General features: G+C 51.2%; 1 protein-coding gene across 1 annotated transcript in view; it reads left to right on the plus strand.

Annotated features, from left to right (window-relative positions):
• Positions 1–2268: 2268 nt before the first annotated feature.
• The window catches only part of TNFRSF8 (TNF receptor superfamily member 8), a gene marked incomplete at both ends in the record, with an annotated part of 64868 nt that continues 51799 nt past the window's right edge, over positions 2269–15337 (plus strand). Inside the window, one exon of the mRNA XM_079696479.1 lies at positions 2269–2331. Within this exon, the coding sequence (XP_079552605.1) occupies positions 2269–2331 (63 nt within the window). The remainder of the gene's footprint in view (positions 2332–15337) is intronic.

Raw genomic sequence — 15337 nt, forward strand, 5'->3', positions numbered from 1 at the left:
TTCCTTGTTTTTGTGATTATTAGGGTATTTCCAAAATTTATAAATAATGTTTTAGGAAACGTGACTGTGTTTATAGTTTTCTTTTCTCTTTTTCCATTTCTACTATGTTCTTAGTTTTTCTTTACTAGGGCGAAATTACTGAGCCACACGTCGTAAGCTTTTTGTTTTTTTGGCGGGGGGAGCGTGTTTGTTAAGAACTTCCATATGGCTTTCTGAAAAGTGTTGTAACATTTACTAGCAGAGTATGAATGTGTATTCTGGTTTCACCACAACTTTGGGGTTGGATTTTACCAAAGTTGTTTTTATAAAGAAAAAAAAAACCCTTGATGACTTAATAAGTCTAAAAACGTATCAAAATTTGCTTTAGGGGCTTCCCTGGTGGCACAGTGGTTGAGAGTCTGCCTGCCGATGCAGGCGACACGGGTTCGTGCCCCGGGCCGGGAGGATCCCACATGCCGCGGAGCAGCTAGGCCCATGAGCCATGGCTGCTGAGCCTGCGCGTCCGGAGCCTGTGCTCTGCAACGGGAGAGGCCACAGCAGTGAGAGGCCCGCGTACTGCAAAAAAAAAAAAAAAAAAAAAAAAAAATTGCTTTAATTTGCTTCGATTTGCATCTCTTCGATTGCTAGAAAGGTGGAATTTTCATGCTTGTAATTAATGTTAATTTGTATCTCCCTTTGCATCAGCTGTTTTGTTGCTGTTATCTGGTTGTGTGCGGATGTGTGTTTAACAAGTATTGATTTATTCAGAGCACCAGCTCTTCTACAGTAGAAAGCTCTGGACTGGGAAGCAGGCATCCTGGGTTGCTCCTGTCCCTGCCTGGTTCTGTGAACGCCATGGTGGTCAATTCCATAATCTCTTAATTGTTTAACCACAATCGCAGCTCAAACATCCCAGGATGCTGGGCCTGGAGCATCCGGGGAGAGCCCAGAAGTGGGTCTCCAGGGAGGCCGCACAATATGGGCACCTTTCAAGTGGAATCCAGGAGTTCAAGGAGGGTTGTGGAGACTTTGTTGGAAGGTCCTGATGGGAGACAACTGCTAGTGGCCCAAGGAGATGGAGGAGATCTTCTGAAAGATGGGGGTCTTACGCCTTGCAAGACAGACTGAAGTGCAGAATCCTGAGTGTCCTCGGGCCAATCTGGATGGTCCTTGGTCCTTGGATGTCCTCTGGCCATCTGTAGTCAGAGCACCTAGGACCAGCTGCCTGTCTCTGACCCTTGGTTTCCACTTCTGAAAAAAACAAACACAAGACAAGCCAATGAACCCTTAGCCTGTCGCATACTCAGCGGATGAGCAACATGCATGAAATGTGGAATGAAAGGAGCTGAGAACCCATGGGATGGAGAAGCACTGGAAGGGAAAATCATCTGCTGCAAGTGAGAACTTAGTTCGAATGAGGCTTGTACATTTTCTTTCTTTTAGGGAAGAGTGCTAGGCTCCTCCTCCAGGCAGAAAACTCTCAGGGGGCAGGAAAGCACCTGTGGATCGATAACCAATGTCTATTATTTTCTCCACGACAGTCAGTCCATCTGCCTAGCCACCCACCCACCCACCCATCTATCATCCGTCTACTGATTCATTTTACAGCAAATATTTATGAATGGGAGTGAATTGTTGATGGTGGCTCTCTCCGCAGTCTCCTGACTCCAGCGGTCCTTTCCAAAGAATCTCCAGGTCAGGAGAGAAGGTCTGGGTCGATTAGAGTGCCAGGAGCAGGAACCTACTCAGGTATCACCATTTTTGGGGTTGGGGTGGGACGGTTGAGACCCACTGGAGCCTCCCAATCTCCTGTGAGTACCCGCCCCCCTTCCCCCATCCAGGGGCGGGAGCTGCTCTCCCCGTCCCTCAACCCAGCTGGGTGGGGCAACACCCCGCCCCCCCCACCCCACGAAGCAGCAGAACCCGGTTCTGTCAAATCCGGGGCAGGCCATTCAAACAGCAAAAGGGGAGTGTAGCTTTCCTGAGTCATCTCTGCACGTGTTTGCTCCCTTTCTGTCTTGAGTGCCAGTAGCTGCGTTCCTGGAAACAGTCTGGGGTACCTAGTGCGCCTCGGGTGGTGGTGGAAGGGAAGGCGTAAGGCTGAACCTTCAGAGAAGGAGCGTCCACTTTGGAAGTGACTTCACAGCGTGCGGTTGGCTGCCTGCGAGGTGCGCCGCGGGAGGGCTGCGGGCCCTGGCACCTGGCACCGCACGTGGGCGCAGCGTGCTCCCCAGGCTGCGCGGGTGGCGTGGGCTGCGAGCCCAGTCCTCCCCCCACCCCGCGGCCAGGATGCGCGCCCTCCGCGCTGTGTTGGGACTGTTGCTCCTGGGGGCGCTCCGAGCCTTACCGCAGGTAAGGGGGACGACAGGATCCTAGGGACGCGCCAACGAGCCAGAGCCCCCTTCTTGCTGTCATTGCCCTGAGCCCGGGACAGTGCAGGGCCGGTGGGACGAAGGGGAGAACAGGGGTGCTCCACAGCTAGTTCCCTGCCCAGCTGGGGTGAGGGGGCACAGGTGACAAGCAGGGGGACCGGAATCACAAGTATTCACAGGTGGGCGGTTGACTGACAGACTAGGAGGGGCGCCTTCTCCCGCCCTCTCAGGGTGCTGGGCTGATTCATTCATTCATTCATTTAATATAAATGAGCAGAGGGGACTGCCTGCAGGAGATGGGCTGTTTGTGGCTGGGGGTCCTGGGCAGATCAGGTGAGGCCCATGGGGGTCTGGGCAGGACAGGTGGGGTCTCCCTGGGCCAGAAGAGGTTGGTATTCAGGCTCTCCCAGGGTCTAGGGAGGGAGGGAGAGTTAGGTGTGGGTGAGAAGCAGGGGTGAGCCAGCCGGATCAGACAGATTAGCTTCCCCCACCCCTGTTCAGCCAACCAACGTGTAGATTTCATGCCCTAGAGCACATGGTGGGTGTCCACCCCTGGAAAAAAGGTCAGCGGAGGGGCAAACGTATGCTGTGGGAAACCCCAGAACTGAATCTGGGGACTGCTTTAGGAAAACTGAGCACTTAGCAGTGGCCAGGACCGAGCTAGGCACGGGGTGGGGGGAGAACTCAGGTTCATCAGATGTGGACTACTGCCTAAGCACGGAGCGCAGGGTCTGAAGAGGAGACAGAGGTCCTGGTGGACCCCTGCATAGAACACAGTAGGTGTTGGTGAGTGCCTGCTGCCTATGGGTACAGAAGGCAAAGGTGGGAACAATGACATTCTGTTGGGGGAGGGGCAGGGCCCTCCCCCCCCCACTTTAATCCTATGGGAAGAGGGGGGCCCCCAAAATGGAGTTCAGTCCAGTTCATCCAACCTTAGGGCAGGGGGAGGAGGGAAGTGGAGTGGGCATCAGGCTGAAGGAGGGAAAGTGCACAAGCACGTGCTCCTCTTCCATCTTCAACAGGGCAATGTGAGACACCACCCGCCCCCGCCACACACACAACAGAGGGCAAAGGGGAGCAGCTGACAGCGTTGCATGTTACATGACAGAGGCTCTGGCTGGAGAACCCCCTGCCAGCCCTCCAAGCCCTCTGCTGATAACCTGGGGGAGGGTGAGAGTTTGAGGTGCCAAGGTCTTGGGGAGATAAAGGGAAGGGAGGACTGTGAGAAGGGCTGGGAGAGTTGCTAGCATTTGGTGGCTGGCGCTCACGTGCTTCCTTTCAATAGAGTGAAATCGCTTTTTTTAAAAAAAAAGTATTTAATTACACAAGGAATAAATGAATATATCCCCAATGCAAATGAAAAGAAGAAAATTGAAACCCTACAGATAAAGCTAAATCGTTGGGTATCTTATCCTGATTCCTACGACGATGTAGCCACCATTATTGCTTTGGTGTTTCCTCTGCAGACCTTTATAAATGCACGTCCATATTTATATCTGTTTTGTAAAAATACATAGGGTTTTCCATATCCTATACTATATGGAACATACAGCTCTTTCTTCATTTGGCTTTTACAGTGTCTGCAGTGTGTCTTGGGGAGCTTTCCACATGGATACTTACAGATCTCCCACTGACCTTTTAAAATGCTATCTAGTATTCTACCAAACAGGGGGGTTCCATTGTCTGTCTATTAACTCGTGTCCCTGATGGGTGGGTGGTAAGGTCCCTATCATTGTTTTTTGCCTGCTCGCTTGCTTGCAACATGAGGTTCTTGCAACATACAGCCTCACATGGATGCTTTGGGGAACAGCGTGTGCTTCCTTCTCCGAGAAGAAGCTGAGAAGTGTGTATCGAAGGGCAAAGTGAAAATGCATTCAAATTAAAAGATGCCACAGAATTGCCTCCCAGGGTGACTGGAGGCTTTTCTCTCCCACCAGCAGGGCATGAGTGTAGAGTAGTGACTTCCCCACCTCCCAGCCGGCTTTTGGTCTTATCAAAGTTTTTACTTTTGTCAACGTGACCGGTGAAGAGGGCCATATTCTTGTTGTGTTCATTTGCATTTCCTCCCTACTGGAGAGGCTGATCATCCCTTGTCCCCTGGGGGCCCAGACATGGGTCATTTCTGGGCAGGAATTGGGATGCCAGTGAGGAAGGGGCTGTCTGCCCATCTCGGTACTCCCCTGCCCCCTTCAAGCCTTCTTCCACCTCTGTGGTTCCAGTAAGAACTTGGAAAGTTCATTATTAAAAAGAAAAAACAATCCGTCCCCCTGCTCCACCAAATCAGGGCTTGAATTTTAAATCCTTTCTTCCTCGCCATCCGATTTAACATGACGCCATCATTTTGTGGTGGGTTCTCTGAGGCAAGAATGCTCTCTTACTGTGTGTCACCTTCTGAGAAAGAGATTTAGCCTCTGATGCCTCTTCCTACAGTCTCCCCTCGAACGCTTTTGTAATGTGATCCAGGATTACTCTGGTGCAAATCCTGAGGGAAACATTCATTGTCCAAGCGCCTCCTTCACTTCTCCATCCTTCTATCCAGGCCCCCCCACCCCGGGGGTGGAGGTGTCGGGACAGGGAGGCCCAAGACCTCTCCAGGAGTTCTGCAGAATTCCACTCTACGTGAGAATGAGGGGACCCGGAGAGGGGGCCCCTGATGTGAAGAGGTGCAAGGAGATGTGGGTTGGTCTGAAGCAAGGCCTCCCCTTCCTCAGAGGGAAGCCAGGGCCGCCAGGAGACGACAGGGCAGCATTACTCAGCTTGAGAGCCGTCAGTGCTGGGAGAAAGGCAGCGTTTACTGTAAGTTTCTGCTTCTGCTCCCACTCATATCTGACCTAGACTTGTTTGTTGAGCTGTGATTCATCCTTAGGCTCATACACACCTTCCTCAACCCTCCCTTCACCTCAAGGAGCATCATTATAAGGAAAATGAAGCTGAGGGATGCCTGGGTCTGGGGAGCACTGGAAGGCTTGGAGGGGGTGGGGTGGGCGGTGTCCGTGGCACAGATGGTTAGTTTAGTTCAGCCTGGACCACGTGTGCCCTTGTTGGGCCCTGACACCACGTTGGGGTGTCTTATCTGGCATCATGGTCCTCATTTTTCAAACAAGGACGTGGAGGCTCAGAGGTGGAGGGGGGTCTTGCCCACAGTCCCAGGACTGGTCAGGGCCAGAGCAGGACCAGAACCCCAGACCCGATGGACACACTGTCCAAAAAGGCAGCTCCAGGCAAGGCTGGTCCTCCAGCTTCGTTCTCTCTTCCCCTCCTGCCAGAGGCTGTTGGGGGGTGAGGGTAGGAAGACTCCATGCCAGAATCTTTGCTGCCTAGGGCTGAAAACCACTGGGCATCCTCGGTGGCCTTGCTGGTGGGGAGTGGTGACTTAAACAAATACATATGCACACGTGAGTGTTGCGAGTTAAGTTTTATCTGGGGCAAAATGAGGACTACAGCCCGGGAGACAATGTTTCAGATAACTCTGAGAAACTGCCCCGATATATAGGAGTTTTGCAACAAAGCGCAGGTAATCGGAACGTCAAAAGATTATTGTTAAATAAAGAAAAACAGACATCTTATGTTAGGCATTTAGCGCTTTTCTATGTATGGGAAGGTGCAAGAGTCTGGGGTCCCTGAAATCATTCCTCTGATCTGCACCTCAGCTCTCTGGGGCCTGTATTTTCACATCTTGAGTTTCCTCGGGGCTCACCAGCTCCCATTGGAGGGCTACAATCATTGGTGACTGCGACATCCTTTGTTTATTGATATGGCAGGAAATATTCCACTTATAAACAATCCATTCCATTTATAAATACTCCATTTATCAGGGGGGACTTTTAATATGCTAATCAGTTACTCATTGAGTGACTAACTCTTCAGGTCCATTCATCCAAGTATTCATTCATTCATTCATTCATTCATTCATAAAAATCTTAAAGGAGCAGCTGCTCTGTGCCAGGCATGGCTCCAGGGTTTTCATCCCAGGCTGTTCCTGGTAATTACTCAGCCTCTTGTAGGTCTCTGGGGACAGGCCTCCCTTCCGTCCTGCCCAGGCAGCTCATGCCATCCTGGGTTACTCCAACATCTAGAAGGTCTTTAGGATGTGCTGAAATCTATCTCCTCGAAGCGTCTACCCATTGGTCCTGGTTCTGGAAACTGCGGCTATGTAAGCAAGATGTGTCCACCTTCCTCAGAAATTCCTCCCAGTGAGATGAAGACAGAGATCCCTGAGGGGCCCCCGAGGTCTCCCAGTCCATCTCCCAGACCACCCAGGGCCTCCAACGTTTATTCCTCATGTACCATGGGCGTCAAGACTGCTCGCAATGTCACTGGGTGGACGTGCGTTGTAACAAAATAGCTGCAAGCGAGGAGGTTGACGGAAGGCCCGGACCAGCAATCTCAGCTCAGGATAGTCAGCAAAGAATTGCAAACTACCACGTTAAGCTCAGCACAAAGCAAAGTTTATTTAAGCATAGGTACACTCTCAGAGAGGGAGAGACGGAGACAGAGAGAGGAAGAGAGAGAGAGAGCGCTTGGGCTGTTTCTGAGCGCGGGCTGCGTTTCAGCGAAGTGAAGCAAGCCCAAGGCAAAGTCCGTCAAAGCAAAGGTGCACTCTGAGAGAGAGAGAGAACGGGCTGTTTCTGCGAATTGAAAGCAACACTCCTATACAGGCTTAAGGGCTCTTTTAAGGAGCATTTTGCAGGGCGGCGGGGGTGAGGGACAGGGGATCACTATTAGATTGACAGTCCCAAGCTCTGTGACAAGTCTACTGCTGTGCATGCTCTCACCATTGAATTGCTAAGAAACACCCACTCGGGGGCAAAACCACAGTGTAGATTTTATTACAATTATGATATAATGAGTTTGGGTTTACTATAGGTTATACGCCTGTCTAGTCTGGGTACGCACAGCCTGGGGACCTCCCCTTGTGTCACGGTGCCCCTCTTTATCAAGATAAGCTGCCCACCACGTGGCCATAGTTTCACCTGTTCTGGGTGGGGGTCAAGGGAGGGTCCCCAGAAGGCTGGGTGCGTGACTTGATTTCTTCTTGTTTTTCTCTCCACTGTCACCTCCTTGCTGCTAATGTCTGGCTAACTACCTAACATTACCAGTTCATCCATTCCACAAATGTTTATCAAGCACCTACTGTGTGCCAGGGAGTGTTCTGGAGGCTGCAGGTGCCTCCAGGCCAGTACACCAGGTCTCTGCCTCATGGAGCTGACATTCCTCCAGGTTGACAGACAGTGAACGGACGGTGCTCCTTGCAGTGGAGAAGATTCTAACCAGGCAGTGTGAGAGGGGCTCAGCTACCCTAGGTGGGGAAAACAGGACGGCCTCTCCCTGGGAGGTGGGGACAACACAGGAGTGAGAACTGGAGGAACAGGACGGAGGCCAGTGTGGTGAGTGGCGTGAGAGGGTGGCAGGGAAGCAGGGAATAACACGGACTTCTGTCTGTGGTTGGAGGGTTTTGCCGGGGGAGTGACATCTGTCTGTCTGCTGGGGATGGGGCAGGACTGGGAGCGGGAGGCCCCGCTGTCGCTGTGGTCCAGGGGAGGGGTGGGTGGAGACACAAAAACAGGAGAGTACTTTGGAGCTAGAATCGATAGGACCTGAGGATGGATTGGGTGTGAGTGCAGAGGGCAAGATAGGAATGGGGGATCCTGTCCAGATTTGAGGGCTCCACACCTGGCTGAATGGTGGTGTCGTTTATGGAGGTGGGAAAACTGTGTATGGGACAGAAAGGTGTTTTGGAGAAAAGCACGAGTTCTGTTTTGCAGATGTTCAAGTGTCAGCATGGGGTTGAGTGTTGGAGTTGGGAGCTGTCTACAGAGCTCGGGCCCCTGATGTGGTGCTGCCTGTGGGGGGGGGGGTGGATGGGGGAGGGAGCATCAACCCTCCCTCAATGGAGCCACCTTGCTTCTACTGATGTGGGCCAAGACTCCACATCTTCTGGGGACCACTATGTTTTCCTGTTGATTCATTCCAACCCAACGGTAGGATCTTCCATTCATCCTGGTTACATTTTTTTTTTTTTTTTTTGGCTGCGCCTCATGGCATGGGGATCTTAGTTCCTCAACCAGGATTCAAACTGTGCCCCTCGCAGTGGAAACTCGGGAGTCTTAATGTCTGGACCGCCAGGGAATTCCATCTCATCCTGGTTACATTTGATATTCGTTTTCTCTTGCTGATGTAACAATCACAAATTTGGTGGTTTACAACAGCACAAATTTATTACCTTATAGTTCTGAAGGTCAAAAGTCTAAGTAAAACAGGTCACAGCAAGGCTGCATTTCTTCCGGATACATTAGGGGGAAATCTGTTTCCTCGCCTTTTCCATCTTCCAGAGGCTGCCTGTATTCCTTAGCTCATGGCCCCCAATCACTCTGGCCTCTGCTTTCATTGTTACAGTTCCTTCTCTGACTCCGCCCCTCCTGCCTCCCTCTTATAAGGACCCCTGTGATTACATAGTGGCCACCAGGATAATCCAGAATAATCTCCGCATCTCAAGACCCTAAACTTAGTCACGTCAGCATAGCCCTTTTTGCCGTATAAGGTAACATATTCACAAATTGCAGGAATTAGAACGTGGACGTTTTTAAAAATAAACATTTGTATTTATTACAGAAAAAGTAGAAAATAAACAAAGAGAAGAAAATTAAAAGCACCTATAAGCTCACTTAGTGTGTATTCTTTTTTTTTTAATTTTTATTTTATATTGGAGTACAGTTGATTTACAGTGTTGTGTTAGTTTCAGGTGTACAGCAAAGTGATTCAGTTATACATATACATATATCTATTCTTTTTCAGATTCTTTTCCCATATAAGTTATTACAGAATATTGAGTAGAGTTCCCTGTGCTATACAGTAGGTCCTTGTTGATTATATATTTTATATATAATAGTGTGTATATGTTAATCCCAAACTCCTAATTTATCCCTCCCCACCACATTTCCCCTTTGGTAACAGTAAGTTTGTTTTCTATGTCTATGAATCTCTTTCTGTTTTGTAAATAAGTTCATTGTATAATTTTTTTAGATTCCACATATAAGTGATATGATATTTGTCTTTCTCTGTCTGACTTACTTTACTTAGTATGATAATCTCTAGGTCCATCCATGTTGCTCCAAATGGCATTATTTCATTCTTTTTTATGGCTGAGTATTATTCCATTGTATATATGTACCACATCTTCTTTATCCATTCATCTGGTGATGGACATTTATGTTGTTCCCATAGGTTGTGGACCTTTTTGAGGATCATTATTCCACCTACCACATACTTCGTGTCATCTTTTTTAAAAGGTCTTTTTTAAAATTGAAGTATAGTTGACATACAATATTTTATTAGGTTCAGATACACAGCATAGTGATTTGACATTTATTGATATGTACTTTACGAATTGATCGTCACAGTAAGTCTAGTAACCATCTGTCACCACACATATTACAATGTTAGTGACAATATATTCCCTATGCTGTACATTACATCCACATGACTTAATTAATTTTATAACTGGAAGTTTGTACCTTTTAATCCCCTTCATCTATTTTGCCCCCACTCTGCAACCCTGTCAAATCTTTTTTGGGAGACAGTAGAACATCATGGTTAAGGGTCAGCCTGCCAAGTTTACACCCTGCCTCTGACACTTACCATATGGTGCTCTTGGGCAGGTTAAGTCACTTCTCTGGGCCTCAGTTTCCCCATCCATAGAATGGGGATACTCATAGTAGCTACCTTGTAGGGCTGATGGAAGGATTATATGGGATAATAGATGAAAAGTGCTGAGGACAGCTCCTGGCATGTGGTGAGGGCTGTGTGGAGGTAAGCCATTATTAAGTGCTTGTTGTATGCTAGGCATCGTGGATGCAGAGTGCAGGTGAACCAGTTACAGTCCCTGCCCTCCAGTGTATACAGTGTATACTGTGCGGAGAACTGTCCCAGGCCTGCGGGACCCCACAAGCGCCCGTCCTCATCTCTGCCTGGGTTGCAGGGGAAAAGCTCCTGGAGGGAAGGAGGAGGTGGCCAGCCTGTATAGTTTGGGACGACAGGCTCTGTGCCATGGAGGCTGCCAACGTCCTCACCAACATCCAGGTCACACGGACCATCAGCAAGGGCATCTGGGGTGGGCCCGGGGCTTGCCCTGGAAGCTCCATCAGCAGGTTTCACGTGGGGGGCTCTGGACCTCCAGCGGGCTGAGAACTCCCAGAGGCATCATCCACGGCCTCATTTCATTGCCTGCCGTGAGCCCCACGTTGTTCCCGTGCTCGGGAAGGGCATGGTCCCCTGAAATGGTTCCAACTGTCCAGGACCATGAAACCCCTAAACCAAACCTTCACCTTCCCACCCAGGACACACGCTCTCTCTGCTACTGAGTCAGGACAGGGGGACCAAGAGTTCTCTCTGTCCCGACAGTCCGGGGGTGGGGCTGGGCCCGGCCTCCCCCCCATGCAGGCTGGGAGGACAGAGATGGTCACGGAAGCACACCGGCCCCATCCGGGCAGGTGGGCTGACGCTGGGGAAGGCATCCCAGGCACCTCCAAGAGGGCTTGGAAAGCCGAAGTCCCACTGGGGAGCTGACTCTCCGCCCATCCTTACTCTTTGACGCCATCAAGTTTTCATTGGCGTTGCTAGTGTCCCTTGGTGGCTGGCTCTACAGGGGACTGTTATTCCAGGACGGGGGTGGACTTTACCACGTCTGAGGTATAGCTGAGTGTGCATTTCGGACACTTGCTGCGGCCCCAGGATCTCCAGGAAGGCTATTATCTGAACACCAGGCTCACATGGCTGGCTTGGCGTTTCTCCTGGGCAGGAGGGACGTCAGTGGGAAGCGAGGAGTAAGAAGTTGCAGAATTTGGGCTCCGAGGCCAGACCTTGGTTTTGTTACTCACCTCCATCCTGTCCGTCCCCTCACATGTTAGCTGCTCTACAACCCTTCGTGGCTCCCTACTGCCAAAGGCAGTATTTCCCAAAGTCACTTCCAGGGAATCGTAGGTCCACGAGGAAAGGGCTCTACAGCCAACTAAGTTTGGGAAACAGTTTGTCTCTCTGCTCCCATTTCCCCACCCCGAACCTTTCCTTGGAGAATCAGGCAGCAAGTAAGCAGATAAAAGGCTCTGAGAAACAGTTCAGATGGAACCCAGTGATTCTTCGTGTTTCGTTTCTTGTTTTGCTTGTCACCTGCTAACATCCTGCAGCACCAGCGTTCGCTGGAACGCAGGGTGGGCGATGAGAGTTCGGTCAGTGCAGACGGAGACCCTGAGTCCTGGGCCTCCTGTCCTTCTGCTCTCACTGTCCAGCCAATCAAAACACTGAATGCCCCACAGCTCTATGCTTGCCGGCCTCTGTACCTTTGCTTCTGCGGAGCTTTCTGCCTGAGATTCCCTCCCCTCAAGAATCCTTCAACAAAACAAAACAAAACAAAACAAACCCCCAAACGGAAGTTCTCCTCCTCCAGGAACCATCATGAATCCCCCAAGTTAGGTCTTTTTCTCTGCTTATCTCATGATTCGTATGTTATTCTGCTTTGTGCTAGTGATTCGTGTATTTTTCTGATCCCTTCTGTGAGGGTGCCCTTCATCATTCATTCCATGGATTGTTATTTAGTGTCTCCCATGTGCCTGTCCTGGGAGCTGTCTTCACGAAACATCACTGTCTGGAGTTGGCCTCGGTGTCGTCCCCAGCACGTAGCACAGCGCCTGGTTCCTGCTAGGCCTTCAGTGAATGAGTGATAGAGGGGACTCAGGGTTACTCTTTGCCTTCTCAGGAGGGGTCCTGTTTTATTTTCTTATTGTGACCGTCATTACTACAAAATCAGTGGCTTGAAACAACACAGATTATTATCTTTCAGGTCTGTAGTTCATAAGTCCGAAATGGTTGTCCCTGGGCTGGAATCAAGGTGTAGGCAGGGCTGTGCTCCTCTCTGGAGGCTCCAGGGGAAAATCCAGTCCCTTGTCTTTCTGGCTGCCAGAGGCCACCTGCACTCCTTGGCTCGTGGCCCCTTCCTCCGTCTTCACACCAGCTGCATAGCATCCACCTGACCCTGCACCCATCCCGTCTCCTTCTCTGACACTCTGACTCTGACTCTTCAGCCTCCCTCTTTGCACTTTTAAGGACCCTTGTGGTTACATTGTGCCCCCTATAATCCAGGATCATCACCCCTTCTCAAGGTCACTCCTTAGCAATTTTAATTCCATCTGCCACCTTAATTCCCCATTGCCATTTAAGGTGACATAGGTTCCGGGGATTAGGGCGTGGACATCTTTAGAGGGGGACTATTCTGCTGACCACAGACCCCTTCCTTTTTTTTTTTTTGAATTGGTACAATTCTTTTTTTAAAAAAATAATTAATTAATGTTTGGCTGCATTGGGTCTTCATTTCTGCACGCAGGCTTTCTCTAGTTGTGACGAGCGGAGGTTATTCTTTGTTACAGTGCGCAGGCGTCTCATTGCAGTGGGTTCTCTTGTTGCGGAGCACGGGCTCTAGGCGTGCGGGCTTCAACAGTTGTGGCACATGGTCTCAGTAGTTGTGGCGCACGGGCTTAGTTGCTCCATGGCATGTGGGATCTTCCTGGACCAGGACTTGAACCCGTGTCCCCTGCATTGGCAGGTGGATTCTTAACCACTGCGCCACCAGGGAAGTCCCACACAGACCCCCTTCTCATCTTCCTCCATCCCACATGGAAGATACTCAGTGGGGATAAACTCATCAACTCTCATAAACTTCATCTCAGAGGAGGTGCTTACCTGTTCCTCCTGCCAGGGGCTCCAGGCTCCTTCCTCTTCCTTCCAGGCTCTTTCTGTGTCTACTGTCTTTGGGTTTTATCTCCAGCTATGAAGCCAGGCTGCATGGAGCCATACACACTCCCCCTCAGCTTCCTGGAGACCAGAGGTAGGAACTGGATCCTGAACATAGGTGTGATGGCCGTGAGGGATACGGCCAGGACAGGGACACACTGTGTGTCATGGATGTGTTTAAGGTCGGGGAGGAGGATGACTTCAGTTTCACGTGATCTCTTGGTCTGGAGCTCAGGTGAACCCTCAGGGTGGAGGGAGAGGGGTTCAGATCCCCCAGGACTAGGAGATGACAAAGGCCAGCCTGTTGGCAGAATAGCCTAGTGGTCACTTACGAGGAGGGCTGTGGTCAGAAACCTGTGAATATGTCACCTTATACGGCAATGAGAACTTTGGAGATGTGATTAAGGGTGATGGGGAGATTAGCCTGCATTATCCAGGTGGGCCCAACGTCCTCACACGAGTCCTTAAAAGCAGAGGAACTTTCCTGGCTGCATTAAAGAGAGATGACACAAAAGAAGAGGGAGATGTGACAGGAGAAGGACTCTCCCCACTGTTGTGTGCTTTACAGATGGAGGAAGGGGGCCACAAGCCAAGGAATGCGGCAGCCTCTAGAAGGTGGCACGACTTTAGTTGACAGCAAAGAGACGGGACCTCAGTCTTAACCACAAGGAAATGGATTTTCCCCTAGAGCCTCCAGCAAGGGCACAGCCTTGCCCACATCTTGATTTTCACCTGCTGAGAACTGACCTGGATGGGGGTGATCAGGGAGCGGGGGGCGTGCCCGGGAAAGAGGCATGCGTGAATGAGATCTGAAGGATGGGTTGGGATGTGCTGGACCTGGCGGATAGAATGCTCAGCGGAACCGTGTGTACAAGGCTGCTGGAGGGTGCGAGTGGGAATGTGAAGAAGGCTGGTGGGAGAGGGCGCCTGAGGTTGCACAGGCCAGATGGGCCAGGGCTGGCCCGGCAGGGTCTCTTGGGCCACTGTCAGGACTCTGGCCTTTATCCATAGTTTAGTTGGAAGCCATCTCCTCATCTTCAACAGGGTGGAGGGGAGGAGGCCAGATCTGTGTTTTGAAAAGATCGCTCTGGGGCTTCCCTGGTGGCGCAGTGGTTGAGAGTCCGCCTGCCGATGCAGGGGACGCGGGTTCGTGCCCCGGTCCGGGAGGATCCCACATGCCGCGGAGCGGCTGGGCCCGTGAGCCATGGCCGCTGAGCCTGCGCGTCCGGAGCCTGTGCTCCACAACGGGAGAGGCCACAACTGTGAGAGGCCCGCGTACCGCAAAAAAAAAAAAAAAAAAAAAAAAAAAAAAGATCGCTCTGGCGTCTGCACTGTAAGTGGGATGCGGGGGATGGAGTGGATGTGAGGAGACCCTGGCCGGCCATTCTCAAGTCCAGAGGCGGGGAGGTGAGGGAGAGCTGGTGGGTTTGAGAGGAGAGCTGGAGGTTAAACAGACGGAACCAGGGAAGCAGAGCCTGGTGGATAAGAGCCTGAGCCAGATGGCTAAGGCCAAATCCTGTCCCTAACATTGCCTAGCTGTGGGACTTGAGGCAAGTTTCTTACCACCGCCGTGCCTCAGTTTCCCCATCTGTAAAATGGGATAGATGGTAGGTCTAGGTGAGGCCTGGGATTCTGCATTTCTAGCAAGTTCCCAAGTGGTACCAATGCCGCTGGGCTCCGGCACCTCACCGTGAGTAATAGAGGTGCGGGTGGGGTGCGCCTCCCAGCTCTACCCAGCTCCGGCCCTTGTGGGTATTATGCATCTGACCTGACTCCTCCACCTCCCGCCCCTGCGCCTCGCCCTCAGCTCTAGGCTCTCGGCTTCTACAGGTGTGGCCTTGCTCCTGTGTCTCTGCAGCTGTGACCAGGTGGGGCTTTTTTTTTTTTTTTGCGGTACGCGGGCCTCTCACTGTTGTGGCCTCTCCTGTTGCGGAGCACAGGCTCCGGACGCGCAGGCTCAGCGGCCATGGCTCACGGGCCCAGCCGCTCCACGGCATGTGGGATCCTCCCGGACCGGGGCACGAACCCGTGTCCCCTGCATCGACAGGCGGACTCTCAACCACTGCGCCACCAGGGAAGCCCCAGGTGGGGCTTTTTGAAAGTGAAATTTACCAGGTTTTGTAGGGAAAACCAAATCAACCTGAAAATAGGTCTAGAAATGGGAAGGTTTCAGGCCACTCTGTCTTTATCTTGATGCCACTAAG

This window comes from Hyperoodon ampullatus (assembly GCF_949752795.1).
Source record: "Hyperoodon ampullatus genome assembly, chromosome: 2".
In the NCBI taxonomy this organism is placed as follows: Eukaryota; Metazoa; Chordata; class Mammalia; order Artiodactyla; family Ziphiidae; genus Hyperoodon; species Hyperoodon ampullatus.